The following is a 17,280-nucleotide window of genomic DNA, read 5'->3' as shown; positions in this document are numbered from 1 at the left end:
TCTATTTCATGTGAGCCCCGCGTATTAAAACAATGATCAGCCACAGCCGAGAGGGTTTTAAGGAAAACTGCAAGACCACCCAGATTGTATGGCTTACCAAAAATCCATAAAGAAGGGACACCCCTTCGCCCTAACGTGATGAGTTTCTTTTGTGTAGTCATGAGTGACCGGTCTGAGACTATGAACTCGCTACATTTGAAATCAGACAGCTAAAACTCAGATTCAAACCCAAGATTCTCAGGGTTGCAAGCTCAGTGCTTTGACCCTAGAGACCCCCTAGCTTGCTCTGAACCACTGACAATATTGTGCCCTCACTTCACTGTGAAGGAGAGGGTAGGCTGTGGACTGTAGAGAGGATTGGGGCGACAGGGGAAAAGTTGGGAGGTTCCAGGCTGCTTTGGCCATCTCAGCAGTTTACGAGCATCGATGCCGGCGAGAGTTCAGCTGATATAGAAAGTTGCGCTCTTGCGTACCGGGGCTGTCAAGATTAATGGCTTGATCATAGCATCTCAGTGGCACTCTTCACATCTGCAAGCACTTTGCTTGTGGTCGGAATATTTATTTATTTACCTACTAGATTATTGGCTTCTCTGATTTTATTTTTTTAAACGATGTGTTGATTCTCATGTTATTTAGCGACTACTTAGCAAATCACCACATCACTGTTGCTGCTATATTACAAGTTTGGTCACATTTGCTCACAATTAATTTGATGGAATTCTAGGATGAGGAGACCCACAATGTACGTCTTCAGGAACTGCTAATGTGTATTTTTTGCAGATGCACAAATGGCTGTGTGTTGTTTGAAACTTAAAAATGTATTAGTCAGTCAATTTTTTCTCTCTTTCTCTCTCTCACTCTGTATCTGTGGCTGATTTCAGACTATCTCTGTGTTACGTTAGTGGCTGCATTCTTGTAGTACAGTATTCCCACGTTATTTGCGATGGGATGCGTTCTGGGGATGTTCATTGAATAGTACATATCGTGGGTAATGATATTGCCTATCTTTTAATGAATTATAGTACCTAAAATAAACAAGTAAATTTCGATTTAAAGCTTTCGTGACTGCAGGGATTCATCTTCTTGGTTCTTTCGGTAAAGTCACGTAGAAGGGAAGTAATAAAATAATAAAAATAAAACATAAAATAATTATCACGACGTTTCGGCTACAACGCAAGCAGCCGTCTTCAGGTGAAGAATGAGACACTACCAAGCTAGGAGCTTATATATAAGCTGGGTTGGAGGTGGAAGAGCGCCTTAACAAAAAGAATGTGCATATGAAGAGGAATTTAGCATATTCATGGGAAATGCGTAGGAGGTGGGTGGGGGGGTTTCAAAGTCATATTATGCCCATGCATTATGCAGGATCAGCAGCACCAAGGAGGGGGGGTGCAGGGAGTAGCATTAACAAAGGAAAGGAATGTTAATGATATGTAGCTGCAGTTACTAAACAACCACGTAGAAAACTAAAGTATAATCTACATAAAAAACTAAAGTATAAACTGCATAGCACCATCAGTATACTTACTATACTCTACAATAAGCTGAGTTACTAACAGCAAGTATACATTACAATTCTACGTCGTAAAAATTATTTAATATGCTTCCATATAAACTTTATTCTCTTACATCACACGAGCATATACCGTACTATATACTGCCATAGATAAACCCAACATTAAATTACATACTGTATTGCTATAAACCACCTTATAAGGTATACCTTATAAAGTATACCTTACCTTATAAGGTATACCTTATAAGGTATAGGGTGGTTTATAGCAATACAGTATATAATTTAATGTTGGGTTTATCTATGGCAGTATATAGTACGGTATATGCTCGTGTGATGTAAGAGAATAAAGTTTAGATGGAAGCATATTATATAATTTTTACGACGTAGAATTGTAATGTATTACTTGCTGTTAGTAACTCAGCTTATTGTAGAGTATAGTAAGTATACTGATGGTGCTATGCAGTTTATACTTTAGTTTTTTATGTAGTTTATACTTTAGTTTTCTACGTGGTTGTTTAGTAACTGCAGCTACATATCATTAACATTCCTTTCCTTTGTTAATGTTACTCCCTGCACCCCCCCCTTGGTGCTGCTGATCCTGCATAATGCATGGGCATAATATGACTTTGAAACCCCCCCACCCACCTCCTACGCATTTCCCATGAATATGCTAAATTCCTCTTCATATGCACATTCTTTTTGTTAAGGCGCTCTTCCACCTCCAACCCAGCTTATATATAAGCTCCTAGCTTGGTAGTGTCTCATTCTTCACCTGAAGACGGCTGCTTGCGTTGTAGCCGAAACGTCGTGAGAATTATTTTATTATGTTTTATTTTTATTATTTTATTACTTCCCTTCTACGTGACTTTACCGAAAGAACCAAGAAGATAAACAAGTAAATAAACTATTAAATCCGTGAAAACTATCACTTAATCTCATCACTTTTTGTTATCACATTTTCTGTCATCACTCGATCTCATCACATCACTCTCATCACATTCTCTCTCATCACTCTATCTCGTCACTTTATTTCTATCTGTCCCGATGCGGTCGTGTAGAGTTCCAGATGCGATTCGCGGGCCGGTCTTCATAGTTGCTCGCTAACAGCACTTGCCCCAACAGTCTGTTAAGGCTATACGGGGGATCTTTATCTTTGCGCCTGTGTGTGTTTGTCGGTGTGCATATCGTTTCGTTTGTGCATTTGTCTCTAGTTGTGTTTACTACGCTCCAGTCATGGCAACCTGGTTTGAATTCTTGGCCATGGTGCACAGGATCACTGGCACGTGCTATCTGCATCTGTCGTGTGCAAGCCAGTAATAATAATTTACAGCCCTAAGTCAATCCGTTTCCGGATGAAAGACTCCCTCATGTTGTGTTAGTTATTAAGGTTGTTTCACCATACTTCACCACGCTGATCGGCGTGGGTTAGTGAAGGGGGGGGGACCGGGGCTGGTTCAGACATCGCTCAGCGCTGATGTTTAACCGTGGCAATGACTCCAACTCATGTCACCGCTTTCATAGTGTAGCGCATAAGCGACTGTACCACGGCGCCCCCATGCATGTGTTTGTCAGTGTGGAAATGTGCCAATACCTAAATCACTCTGAATATACACCCAGCTCATCGTATCTCATGAGCGAAGCACATTTAGCCTAGTTCGTACAGTATTCGGATGAGTTGCCGTCAGGTCTTGCCAGGTGTTGTAGAAGGCGTGGGGTTTTGAGACGGTGGTGAGATTGGCAGCTCTGAGTATCATCCCCCCCACCCCGTGTGCGATGGGGCCTCCTCTGGGTGCTCGCGTCTCTTCCCTCGTCACTGCGACTCATTTTAACGGCACTGGCTCAATGCAGGATCCTCTTGAAAAAATTAGCGTTGATTGACGAGTGATTAGTTGCATCACTCCTATCATTATTATTAAAATATACTCGGTTAATTTTCCTCAACTGCCTCACTACTTCCTCTTTTTTTTGTCGTGTGTTGTTCATTCCCCGTTTCTCTCATCGTCGTGGTTTTCTGCCTCCGTCTGCCACTCGGAGGAATTTGCGCAGTGTGCTTTTGAAGCATGACGCCCTCCAACCCTTGCGAGTGCACGGCACTCCTGTTGGGGCTGGAGAATGCCTCTTTTATTGGGGACAATCAGTCACGTTTCAAAGGAGGCACTGGGGTTCAGAACACTGCCGAGTTTGCACATTGTTCCGTGATGTGTAATGCCCACAGAGCAGTCCATCTGCCCCGTGTGTTACCGTTTAAAATCTCCACTCCCACTTATTTTTTTGCGAAAATATGAGGATGACATGGAGTCAGTATTTATTAATAGGTTTTTCCCCTTTTTTCTGGCAACAAAACAGGTGTTAAGATGTTAAAACACCAAACTGAAACCTTTTACAAGGAATCATGTCTGCATTAACCACAATGCTTGTGGTCAGAATGCAAACCAAACACATACTCTGATAGTATATGCATTGTCTTTGAGACTGATTGGTCCACACCAGAGACAGCTTTCTTCCAATGAGATCACATCCTCTGGTCTAACACTGTTTGAGACGAGGCTCAAAAGAAAGCTGTCTCTGGTGTGGACCAATCAGTCTCAAAGACAATGCATATACTATCAGAGTATGTGTTTGGTTTGCATTCTGACCACAAGCATTGTGGTTAATGCAGACATGATTCCTTGTAAAAGGTTTCAGTTTGGTGTTTTAACATCTTTACACCTGTTTTGTTGCCAGAAAAAAGGGGAAAAACCTATTATCATATTTTGGTACTGGCAAAGGAGGTCCCATGATGTCAGTATTTGTGTTTGCACAACAAATCCAGACAGTGGCTAAATTAATCCTTGTAAATTTCAGGACAGATTCAAACATCGCTTTGTGGTCCTTGAGCCATTGGCCTCGAAATGGCCTATGGGTACCACTCAGGATGGCACGTGCTCATGAGTATTTTCCAGATCTGTGTTATTACTAGATCACAAATATGGTTGATAGCAAGGTCACTGTGGTAGCATTTTATGAGACATTTTTTAAATTAAATATTATATTTGGCCACGTACTTAAAGAGTCCTTTCATTTCTGCATGGGGACTAGAGTGTCCGGAGAAAACCCCTAGCTGACATAGGACCCCTTGGAAAGAAACTATATAGATAGGGGATAATCATTATAAATAATTGTAATGTTATTACAATACAATTATGAAATCAGCTCGTGTGTTGCATCGCAGGATTGCGAGTGATGGCAACGGCTAAGGGAAGCTTTAGTCCAGCGGCTTTATCACGGCTGATGATTATGAAAATAATGTCAACTTGTAACGCGACGAACGGCATTCGCTCGCTCTCGTAGAGAGAGAGCGACTCAGAGGTGCGAGGAGGAACCTCCAGACGAGTGGGAAATGCAGCAGCCAAGCGGCGGGCTGGTGACAAATTCCCCCTAAAATCGGATCAACCAGGAGAAGAGCAAACAAAAACCCCACGTGTGTAAGGGGCCAACACCCATATCCCATGAAGATGGAACAGGTGGAGTTCACGTTTGCTCTACCGCCCTTTCCTGGCAAGCCATGGTATTGTAATAATAATAATGCTCATTTGTAACACGCACAATTTTCACTTGCCCGAAGGCAGTGACCCTGAGGCACGGAGCCCAGCTCAAAGATCCGTTCAACCAGCTCGGAGATCCGTTGAACAACCTCGATGTCTAAGGGAAGGGAGTTTCACAACATTTGTGCACGGCGATCCACCACCAACCATTGTCTGCGCAGTGCTGGACTACAGACCACTTGCACAGCCACGAGCGGCCTTGGCCGTTGGTGATGATTGTAATGCGACGCTTTTAACACTGCTTCCTGTGTGTCAACCCAAACAGAGGCCCCCAAGATCACGGTTCCTCGTGAAGAGATCCTGATTGCCAATGGAGACACGTCTGTGCTGGAATGCCAGGCCACTGGTGTGCCTGAGCCTGTCGTCCAGTGGTACAAAGGTGAGCGCGCATATTGTGGCTGAAGAAATTAATACGTTGCGAGAGTGCCAAGTGTGAATCTCTTCATGCATATTATTGTTCCATTGAACATGAGACCTGCCGATCCATTACTCTGTTCACCAATAGGCTCTCCAAGTTATAGGGAAGGCCCATTCCAAGACGATCCTAAATGGTCCTTGTGGAATTATTTAAGTGTATCCTACACAACATTAAACAAACCCACTTGTTTATATCACGGTGTCCAAGTCAAGTTGAAATCAAAGTGTTACCCTGCTCATACAAATATGTTAGAAACCCCGAGCCCTTGGTGGAAATTCCACATTCCCATGATTGGAGACCAGCCCCCTTCACAGCACAACCACTGCTCACTTCCTTCCAAAGTGATACTGGAATTGACCGTGGAGGGTTGTTAGACGGAGTTGACCCCGAACTTGGATTTGAACTCCCTGCTTTCCGATTGTAAATCAACAGCTCGAGGAGAAATCCCATCTGACCAAATATTTATACATTCTCAAGTTATACTATAATAATTAGTGTTACTCTGATATTTTATCAGAAGTTGCCAAAGAACCATTTTTTGGAACTTCATTGACATACTATGCTTAATTGCGAGTGTTTTAGGAAGTAGTTTTGTGATGATGAATACACTCTGCCACAACCTCAAAAGTTATGACACGATTACAAGCCATACCCACCACAAGCAAATGGTATTGCCTCCTTCTAGGTCACCTTAGCCTAAAATGAGTACCCCATGCGAATTGCCCGATGATGCTGGATGTAATTACCAGCGAAACGTCGTACTCAAAAATTGTAAATGCTGTGGATTCACTCTTCAACACACCGGTGGGCTAAAATAGTGAACTATTTGTCTTTTGTCAACGTGACACATGTTTTACTGTTTGGCCGCGTCGGGTGGTGGAGAGTTACGACACATTTATAAATAACGCGATCTAACCCAAAAACCTTTATTATGAATAATATTGGTCGTGAAAGCCTACGTGTTAAACTACCCCATGCAGCTTGTCAAGGGGGGGCAAAGGTGTTTGGATGTGGTGCTCACCCCACTTGCCCCTTCATACTATGTCAGCCTTAATAGGCGCTACTAAACAGCACTTGCCCCAGCAGTCGAATCTGGAAGCAATCTAGGTCCTTTGTCCGGCTATGACTGGATCGACAAACATCTCTGATTGGCTAGGATGGTATCAGAAGATTTTACCCACTCTAAATTTGTACGCGGAAGTTACACGTGAGAAAATATGAATGAATGAAATCGCTCATGTAAATCTTAAGTGGGCAAATTGTCACGGGTAGGCAACAGAAGTGCCTGAAACACTTGTTTTACTCTTTGCCAGTGTCAATCAAGATCTGTTGAGCCTCGGGTTTGTATCACCTTATAATTTACGCCTTCCAAGTCTATGGCTTCGTGTTCCCAAAGTATAAAACGTGCTAGAGCATCGTGCAAAGCTTACATTTTCTCCTGGGAACGTTTACTCACGTTAGCGACATATCTTGGTTAATGCGTGTTATTCTAAATCATCTCACAAACATGCAACAAAAACGGGCAAAGTTGTAAATCTGCTAAATTATATAAACCATTTTGGGGAAAAAATGGCATTCTAAAATTCCTTTCTAACTTCTTTTTCTTGGGATTGCAGCCCGAGATTCTGAGAGGAAAACATGTTTTATTCAAACAAATTACATCCGTGGTCTTGCGTCTGTGCTTGGAAAAATACTACCAAAAGAATGCACATAATATGATTTATCATCTTGTTTTTGTTTAAAAGAAAAAAAATTGCTTAAAATAAACCAAGCACTAAATTATTTGGAGTGCACAACATCCAATAATGTTTCTTCTTCACTATTATTATTATCGTCAGCAAATACTTTACTACTTGTTAAACAGTTATGCCTAGCACTGGATGGCCTACTGTCAGTTGTGGGATGCCGCTTTGTTTGGCAGCAGATAGAGAAATTGCCGTTTCGTCTGACTACTTGTCATTTTAAAAGGAGTATACACTTCAACTTTTGAAAATTTATTGGAAAGTATGATGACCTTATCCTCACAGCCCTTTCTGCGCACAGAAACCAAACAAAAAACATTTCCCCACGGTACTGTCTCTGCAAATGTTCAGTCGACTTCGCAGAGTTCAACTGTGGATAATCTCATAACTTCACTACGCTAGCTGGATCTCGTCTTCCCTATCGTTTACAATTATTAGGCAACGGGACCACCATTAAACTTTTGTTATCTGTGTATTTTTACTGCTCGTTACAAATCAATGTATTTTCTCATGTTCCTACGCCGGGCTTGTGGGTGATATGTATCGTGTAATTTCCACATTTGTTGTTTATGGACACCGCTGGTGTTTTCTGTGCTTGCTCAGTTTTGATGTTAAGACGATTACCCACGGTACGCATGGAACATTTGGGCCAGCATTAGTCCAACGGTTTCAACCGCACGCCAGCGGTAGCCCAACGTTGCATGTTTACTGGGTGGAATTTAAGTCGATTTGACCGCGCACAGTTTACAAGGAATAATTTTAGTTTGTTTCATATTAGCCTACAATAATGAAGTTACATAAAAAATATATGTATAATTCATGTGTTTTAACGTGGAAACATTTGTAGATGCAAGTATAGTGCAGAAACAATGCATTTGAACGAACACTGGTAAGTATTTTCAAGGTTAAACAGGCAAAGCATGACTATGAGTATTCAACTTTTAACCATGGAAAAATGTATTACCTGACGACCTCCCACGATTGTGCTGCCATCTGAAATTGATACGTAATTTTAACTTAAGTAAACAAAATTAAATCACCCTTTAAGGTTTTTATTACTACGTGCTATCTGCCGGTGGAAAAGTATGTGCTTGTCAATTCACATGCAGTATCCTTACTGTCACATTGACTCAAATGTCCCTGTTTTCAGCCCCCCCCCTGCCCGCCCCAGGTTTAACATATGGCCTCAATCTTTTAAGTCCATCCACATTTCTAACATCTTTCTTCTCTCAGACAGAAAGATTATTGCCCAAAATATCATTATCTCATGTTCTTATTTAATCCATCCTGGACAAAGGTCTCCATATGCCTTTCAGTCATAGCGGTCTAGGCTATGCTTCACCACTAACTTTAGTGATGGCTAGCATACAAACTCAGGTCGCTGGGTTCATAGTGCAGTGTGCTAACCACTCTGCCACCACACCAAAGATAAAGACAAAGGTCCCCCGTATAGCGTAAAAGACTGTTGGGGCAAGTACTGTTAGCGAGCACCTATGAAGGCCAAAATGGCACACAGGGGGGGTGAGTGGCCAGCACCACGCCTGGCCGCCTTTGTCTCCCCAGTAGCGATGTTTACACACCACACCAGGTACTCATTTGAGGCTGAGTCAAGGAGCAATTCAGATATTCATTACCGATGTTGGCCGTGAGCGGGAATCGAACTCGAGTGGCCGGGTCCCATAACGGATCGTGCTAACCGCTACACTACCGCTCACCACCACACCACCACAAAAACACACATTACAGCTTATTATATAAAAAAAAATGTTGCATATCCTTTCAGCATCCAGGTAGTTTTTTCCAATTTCACGTAGTACAACAAGAATGTTTGTCCATCCAAGCACCAGCTGAGCAGGGTTTAGCCAGGATATGGTTGGGATGGGCAATCATCATGGATGCAGGTGTTTTTGGCCGTGGCACTATGTGGTGGGCAGCAAAAAAAATATGTTGTTATAATTTACTTCTATGCTCCCACGTCTTTGATTCCCACCTTCACCAGCCCGAACTGACAAGTGTGGTGAAGTAGAGTGAGATAATAACACCCATGAAGTGTGGAGGCCCTCATCCAATAGTGGAATGATAAAGTGCTGTAGATTATTATTTGCATTATTACCTAGAGGGGGTACAGGGAGGATTCCGATAGCACTTGCCGGTGATGTTGTGCAAGACGGGCAAGAATTGAAATTCGGTTGCCAGGATCATAGTGTAGCACACACAAATACACAACGTGCATAAAAGCATGAACACACGTACAACACAGAGACTTCGCACGCGCACAGTCTAGAAATGAATTCAGTTTCCAAAGAAGCTTTCTGGACGTTGAGCGGAACGTCGGACACACACGGGAGAGCTTTTATGAAAGCCAACAATAAGTCAAGTAAATTTAATTTTGGTTAACACGTGGCACCTTTCTGGCACACATCTGCAACCCAAATTGCCATCGCATCGTTACAGGCATACATTTTTTGAAAATAAATTATAGCAAGCTGCTGGTTGTGAGTTCGTCGTTGTATGCAAACATATAGAGATGTGTTCTGAGCTGTGACTTGAACACAGCGATGGAGTCGATTGATGATATAATTGTCGTACATGGTGAATTTTCTGTCTGCGTTGCGTGCGTCCATGTCTCTGCAGGAGACCTGGAGCTGAAGAGCATGCCGTTCCTGGAGATTGACACACGGCGTGGCACGCTCACCATCCAGGGCACGCAGGAGCTCGACGCCGGCGACTACACTTGCGAGGCGACCAACGAGGCCGGTGATGCCCGGGCCACGGTCTCCCTGGACGTTGGATGTGAGTGTCCCTCTCTCTCTCTCTCTTGCTCTCTCTCTCTCTCGCTCTCTCGCTCACTCTTTCTCTCTATCCTGGCTGCTCGCTCCGTCCCGTAGCACACACACATCGACCAACCCAACGCCTACCTCTCATCACGATCCTGTGCCATCAGCGGAAGCTCTTCCCGCGTGACCCCCCCATCAGATGTTATATCCCTTTGTCCGAATGTGGCTCCGGCTCACCGATGTGGTCATCCTCTCTTGCATTTCCCCCCTTCCCAGTGTCCGGCGGGAGGCTCGTTTCGTCCCTTTATAGCAGGGGGCGTACGGTAACGTACGTATGTACGTTGAACTTCTTTTGCACCGTACGTGGTCAACCGTGCTCATCGCAGGTGCGGTGTGGGCCGAGTTGGTCAGGTGGTTCAGGATGGTAATGATGACGGTTTCTGTGGAGTGGAGTGGGTAGAGGGAGTGGGTGCAAATGAAGTTGTTGAGGAGGGAGTGGACAAGACGCTCGAGAACTTTGGAGAGGAAGGGAAGCAGGAAAATGGGACGGTAGTTGGAGATGCAGTTGGCACCGGTGGAGGGTTTCTTCATGAGTGGGGTGATGATGGCCGACTTGAAATTACCAGGAAAGGCACGGGAGGATAGAGAAGAATTGAAAAGGGAGAGTAAGTAGGGAAGAATGGAGGGAATGACGGAGGTAAGAAGGCAAGCATAGATAGGGTCAAGGGGTGAAGTGGTGAGATGGTAACGGAGAGTTCCTCCAGAGTCACGGGGGGGAAGTCGATGAGGGCAGGCAGAGGAGGAAGTTGGTGAGGGGCTGAGGAACCATGGGCTGGATCACGTCAACCAGGATTGGAACGCAAAGCCATTTGTGTCCATGCTACGGAGAGACTGACCCTTGCCCGAGTAAGAGGACATTTTAATTACTGGCTGAGGCTCCACCAATGGAGATGAGAGCTACTCTGCTATACTGACTTTTATTTATGAGCATCATATTTCATATTTACCCTTTTAACCTCACAGTGATAATCATCGATGTTAACAGCATCGCATGACCACAATCCATTTATTGATGTCCAATGCTATAACCACCTTTAAATATTTTGCCCAAAGCCAAAAATGACTCCCTGCGTATTAAATTCAGAGTAACATTTGAGCCAACTTTCATTCAAGGAAGAACTCTGCCGAATTGTTTTCAAAGAAAACATTGGCACACAGCGTGGCAAGCTGCCTACTTATGTTTTTAATATATATACACACACACACGAAGATCGATTATGTCAGCTGCGGCTCATTCATTGCTGTTTTTCGTTGTTCCATAGTGCCGCTGACACGGCGTGTCTTAAAATCTGTTTTTGTAAACGATGTGTGGAAGCTGACACAACATTTCTTTCAGCGGGGACACTTTGGCCCATTTACAGTTTTATGAACCTCACGTCCGAGGATAGCGAATGCGCCGCACGAGTACTGTATTCCCTTGGGGCAACCGTTTGGCTGTGCCTACGTGACCCATTCACAAATATGCCCAAACATCTGAAGCCATGTTAACAAAAGCAAGTTGGTCAACATAATGAGCCATCGTCGATCCGATTACTTTATAAAAATCTCCCCACCCCCCCTCCCCCCCATGCCTCACTTGGCTCGCGATGGTGCAGTCGTTCTCACTCCTGGACGTGAGCTCAATTGTACTGCTCCATCTCCACTGCTTCCATCCTCTGGGAGGTGTATTCTTCTTTTCGCTGCCATGCCATTACCGGTCTCATCCCCATTGGCCACCCACTCTTCGAGCGACGTGTCTTACCCAAGTTCCCTTACTTGTTTTCTTGATGGTTAATATGATGTATCCAGTCTGTGTTGGTTCTTCCAAATCATCTTGCCCTCTCGTGGCATAGTTCCAAGCATCCATCTCACCTTGCTTCTTTTCTTACGTTTAGCTCTTATGTAATTTCATTCGTCAGTGTCCATGTAGGTGTATCATCATCGCGAATGTAAAGTGTAGACTATGTTGTTGGCCAGATTGTAACGTGGAAGTGTGCTCGACTCAAAATGTTCTCAGCCGAGGGGGGACTCGGTCCAGGAACATTGTGCGGTTGATTAAAATGAGTTCCACTTGGTGGGAGGTTTACAATGGATTGGCTGGTTCTTGCCTTAGTAATGTGGAATGTCCACCACTTGCTCAGAGCTATCAACAAGAATGCTCACCGCCTCGATTAAAAGCAGGATAACAAGATCCCATAACTGGTTCATTTGAGCAGGCGCTACGATGTTTAACTTTAAATATAGGAATTAACAGCTCCATCCCAGGCGTTATTGTGTGATCCTAACTAATTGGCTGTTGCTGGCTTACATAATCCATGCTGTCGACGTGACCGATTCCCTGCTTTGATTGTTTTTGGAATCGTTTTACAAATATTCCAAATGGAAAACAATTTGGTAAAATAATGATCTAGTTCAGCCGGTACATGCTAAGAAACAGTAATCTCGATGACATGCTTAAAACAGACAGGCGTGTGCGCGCGCGTCGTCGATCGGGCAGCGAGCGAGCGAGCACGTTTTTTTTCTCATTTTCATTCCTTTTCGATGTAAAGCGGTGCACCCTGGGTATTTAGAAATTCGCTTGCTCGAGCCGTGGAGCCGTAGCAACAGGCAGCGTCTGTGGCGCGCGCCGCTACACAAAGGGCGCTCTTGTCGGATCCCGCCTCTCGCCTCCGCCAAGGGCAAAAGGAAATGTAATCCCGAATTTTTGAGCCACTGAGATTTGTTCGGGCAAAACTAGACTCTTGGTTTCGCGCTGCCAGAATGTTTGGGTTACTAAAACAACCGCTTGCCGAGCACACAACGCTCTTGGATTCTGCGCAACGTTCTTTTTTACTCCGTGCCCCCCGCCTCACTCCTTCTCTGCACCCGAAAGAATCGTATCTTGGGACTATGGAAATCTTGCCGTCGACTGCCAGGACAGATGGTGCTTCGCTTCAGTACAGGGAAGGGCCATATATTAGTGGCAGATTAAAATACATTTTAAATAATGCGTTGTGGAAGATGGACCCTTTGGAGGCAACGGAGTATCAGTGGGAAGCCCATCGCCTTTAATGACCCTCTTGGGTGGACGCATCAAACCCCGAAGCCATGGCGAATGCTCAGCTTTGCAATAACTGCACTCAGGAGCCAGTCAACTAGTGCTCTGAAACTGAAGAAAACAAACCCCCCGAAATTGTACTTGATGTATTCACGTCTTACTTTTTTGATACATTCCGTTTTATTCGACTCTTGTTTTCTGAGGGCTCTATTACGTTTAACGAATAACTTGTATAACCACCTTGTTGATTGTCCTGTGGAGAAGACTGGGCCTCTACCATGGGAATGCGAAATTCTCAGCACTCGCTCAGGAAGCTCCTTGAGAACCAAGCGCCACCTCGCATTTGTTTTAGGAAGGAAACACGAGGGTTTTTATTTCTTGTCTAAATAATGAGTCTAATCACGTAATTAAATTTCAGTGAGCCACAATCTTGTTATGCAGAAAGGTCCTCCTGTTTAACGTTGCATGCAGAAGGAATTTGAATTTCCCAGAGACAACCCACGCATACGAGGAAATAACCCTGTCAAATACGTACAGAGAAGGCCACAGCCTACACTCTGCTGTACCGATTCCCTTCAGGAACCTCATTGCCCTGCTCATGAGAGTTCCATGCACCTGATGTTTACATCTCCATGTGATGACAATGCGCCTCTGGGCCCTTCTCTCTCTTCGAGAGTGAGCTAATACTGTGCAGCGCAGTTACAGGTTGAGATTATTCTTTACAACGACGATGATTGCATCGACGATATTGACGACATATCATTGATTTGTGGGTCAGGCTATGCAATGATCTGACCAAATTGTGTGTGTGTGTGCGTGGTGAGAACCCCTCCACCACCCCGACGAGGCTAAACAAAAAAAAATGTCACACGCAAGCGATTTCATGAGCCCATGATATGTTTCAGCACACCGGTAAGTTCAAGAAAAAGTTCTCACGAACAAATTTAGCAAGAGACACCAGGACGTGAGATGCGACATGGTAAATCTCACTTTCTTGATTTCCATTCAAGACCTCGATGATGATGTTTGGCGTATTTACACACTAATCGTTGTTTCTATTGCTAAACGCGGTTGTGAGAATGTTGTCCTAGCTTATGTAGATTTACATAGCATCTTATTCCAAGGCACTTTGCAGCAATCATACAATTATGCATAAGATGATGTTGGTTGAGATAGAGAGTGGAGTCGTTATTAAAATTGGTGGTAAAGTTACGGTGTTAGGAGAACTGGCGGGAGTGATTGAAGAGGCGTTGAGGTAGTGATAGGGGTTGGGCTAGTGAGAGGGGGTAAGCCTGGTTAGAGCTGGGGGGCGGGGACAGGGAGTAGCAGTGGGATAGGTGAGGGAGAAGAGATGGAGATGGAAGCAGGTGGGCTGACATGTAACTATTTGCCTTGTCAAACGCTCGTACACTTGACGATTTAATTTGTCTGCCTGTCGGGTGATGGAGGGTTTCACGACACATACTTGATTCGATGATTACGTAGCCGAACTCAACAATCAAGTATGAATCATAATATCGGCTATGAAACCCCTGTGTTTAGAACACGACGATGACGACGACGACGATGATGATCAACAGGTCTCAAGGGCGTGCGCTGCATGATGGACTCACATCCCGCATGTGTGAACCCTACCGGTCTCCTCCCCGAACAGCTGGGCCGGTGTTCTCCCAGGCTCCGTCGGATACCACCGTGGAGATTGGGCTCAACGTGACGCTGCCATGCCTGGCGTTCGGCTACCCGGAGCCACGTGTAACGTGGCAGCGAGCGGACGGTCGCAGCCTGACGTCACGTGACCCGCGGGCGCCGGGCGCCACGTCCCAGCTGCAGGACGGCAGCCTCTACATTGCGGGTGGGCACGAGCGTGTGTGTACACGTGTGTGTGTGTACGCGTGTGTGCGTGCGTGCGTATGTGCGTGTGGGGATCGGTAGTGCAGTGGTTAGCACGCTACACAACGAACCCAGCGACCTGAGTTCGATTCCCGCTTATGGCCAGCACCGGTGACTGTTATCTGAACCGGTGCTGGGCCTCCCCTAGGTCGACTCAGCCTGAAATTAGTACCTGGGGTGGTGTGTAAACATCGCCACTGGGGAGACAAAGGCGGTCGGGCGTGGTGCTGGCCAGCCACCCTCTCGTGTACTCTGCCATCCTTCATAGGTGCTCGCTAACAGCACTTGCCTCAACAGTCTGTTAAGGCTATATGGGGGGGGATCTTTGTCTTTGTGTGCGTGCGTGTCCGACTATCCGTGTGCGTGCCGACTTGGCCTGCAGCTGAGAACAGAGTGGGCTTGCCGATGACTGGCACCAGTGGAGGGTGGATGTGCGACGCTCAGAACAACAATTAGAGTGCCAGTCGGCTCGAGTTGGCGCAGTGCAGCGAGTTGGTGCAGTGGGCAGCACGGGTGGTGCAACTGCCAGTCATCTCAGTTATTTAACCCACGACACCTATTTTTGTTTTGTGACCTCCTGGCGGCGAGCCTTCGAGACTTCACATGTTCTCAACGTGTACCTAGCCTGGTACACGTGCTGTGATGTTATCCACCACAGCCACGCCAGCCTTCATAGGTTCTTAAGAACAGCACTTGATCTTAAAATCTAATAAGTTGATTCAGAGGTCTTTGTGTTTGTTGGAAGGGCGATAAGCAATCAGCCTCTGATTACTGATTATTTTTTTAAGTAACGTAATGTAATCTCTTGAGCGGTACTTAAATGTAATGTAAAATGATCATTTGTATCATTCATTTCTTCATCGTATCCTCTCGATGAATGTAAATTCTTAAATAACGAAGGTCACTAGGCATTTTACTAGCCACATCAGTCCCTCATGTGCCATGCTAACCTGGACAGGTGCTCACTAACTACACTTACATCAATATGATTTTAAACAGATGAAAACATGCAAAACAGGGGTGATTTTTTTTTTATCTCCTTGGCATATATATGGATTTCGTATGTGGTTATAGATACAGTTCACGGGGTTGTATATACAATGTGGTATCTATGTAGTGTGTCTATTGGTCTTCAGAATACAAAGAAAAACGTGAAACGAAACACAAATCTGGACTAAATCATTCAGAGTAACAAAAAAAACGTATGCAAATCCCCGTGCCTCCGTCACTATTTAGGGGATCATTCATTTCCATACCAACTTTGTGTGTGTGTGTGTGAATTTGCCTCCGTAGGTTTCCTTTGAGTTCCGACATGTGCGTGCAATTTGAGCTCATTAGAACAGTGATTTCCCATTACCATGCCACTCCTGTGCATTAAAATAGGAATCTGCCAGTGTCTGCATTGTTCCTCCAGGCGAGGCATTCATCAAGCCAATCAAAGGAATGCACCACCACCGGCAGGTGGAAGAAATAAAAACCTCATCGAAAAAATAAGCCCAGTTGCACAAATTATTGAAATGCTGAGTTGGATTATTCATAAATTCGCGCTGTCCTCGGAGTAATGTCTGAGAACCGGGGAACAGCTGCCTTTATCGGACTCACGCAGATGTTAACACCCTCTGAGACTCCTGGAAAGGGTCAGTGTACTCATTTCACAGCGGTGGCACAGTGAATATCTGAACCGGTCCCTGCGCCCTCCGTCACCAAGCAGCATGGTGACATGTGGTCAAAACAAACCCCAATGACAGATACGGCCTGTGGAGTCCTTCATCCGGCAGTGGATCGACAAAGAACTTTACATTATTATACACGTATAAAGTTACAGCTTTCTAAAATGTACACAACGAATGGATGTTTAAAAAACTAATTTTAAACCTATATTTGACAGTCACCGAAGGAAAGGCAGAACTTGACATTTCAGGCCTTCCGTAGGTAAAGTAAAACAAACCCTGTTCCTACTTTTTTTTAACCAACCTCTTTATCCAGAAGCCCTCTCGTGGCCAGAAGACCACGACATGGGCTTAGAACTGCTAAACATGTGACCATACCTGCAAGAACATAACTAACCTCTTGATGTTTTAATGATAAGCATTCTCTTTCTAGGTCCTCTCTTTAACAAAAATGCATGCTTTTATGGCGCGTGGATTTGGTCAATTACCTCTTGTGAAAATGAGCTCAAGATACTTACTGTATTAGCGGGGCAAGATTACGATGTCGCTTTTAAAGTGTAGGGGTTTGAGGGAAGAGTATTTTACTGCACGAGTGTGTGAGCTGCAC

General features: G+C 44.7%; 1 protein-coding gene across 1 annotated transcript in view; it reads left to right on the top strand.

The window, feature by feature from the left end:
- Positions 1-17,280, top strand: part of LOC144724423 (hemicentin-1-like) — a 262,312-nt gene that overhangs the window by 100,553 nt on the left and 144,479 nt on the right. The window contains exons 15-17 of the mRNA XM_078603538.1: positions 5,366-5,479; positions 9,895-10,053; positions 14,768-14,965. Of these exons, the coding sequence (XP_078459664.1) occupies positions 5,366-5,479; positions 9,895-10,053; positions 14,768-14,965 (471 nt within the window). The remainder of the gene's footprint in view (positions 1-5,365; positions 5,480-9,894; positions 10,054-14,767; positions 14,966-17,280) is intronic.

This window comes from Lampetra planeri, chromosome 20 (genome assembly GCF_965212315.1).
Source record: "Lampetra planeri chromosome 20, kcLamPlan1.2.h2, whole genome shotgun sequence".
NCBI classification, from domain to species: domain Eukaryota; kingdom Metazoa; phylum Chordata; class Hyperoartia; order Petromyzontiformes; family Petromyzontidae; genus Lampetra; species Lampetra planeri.
This window is presented reverse-complemented; position numbering and strand designations above follow the sequence as displayed.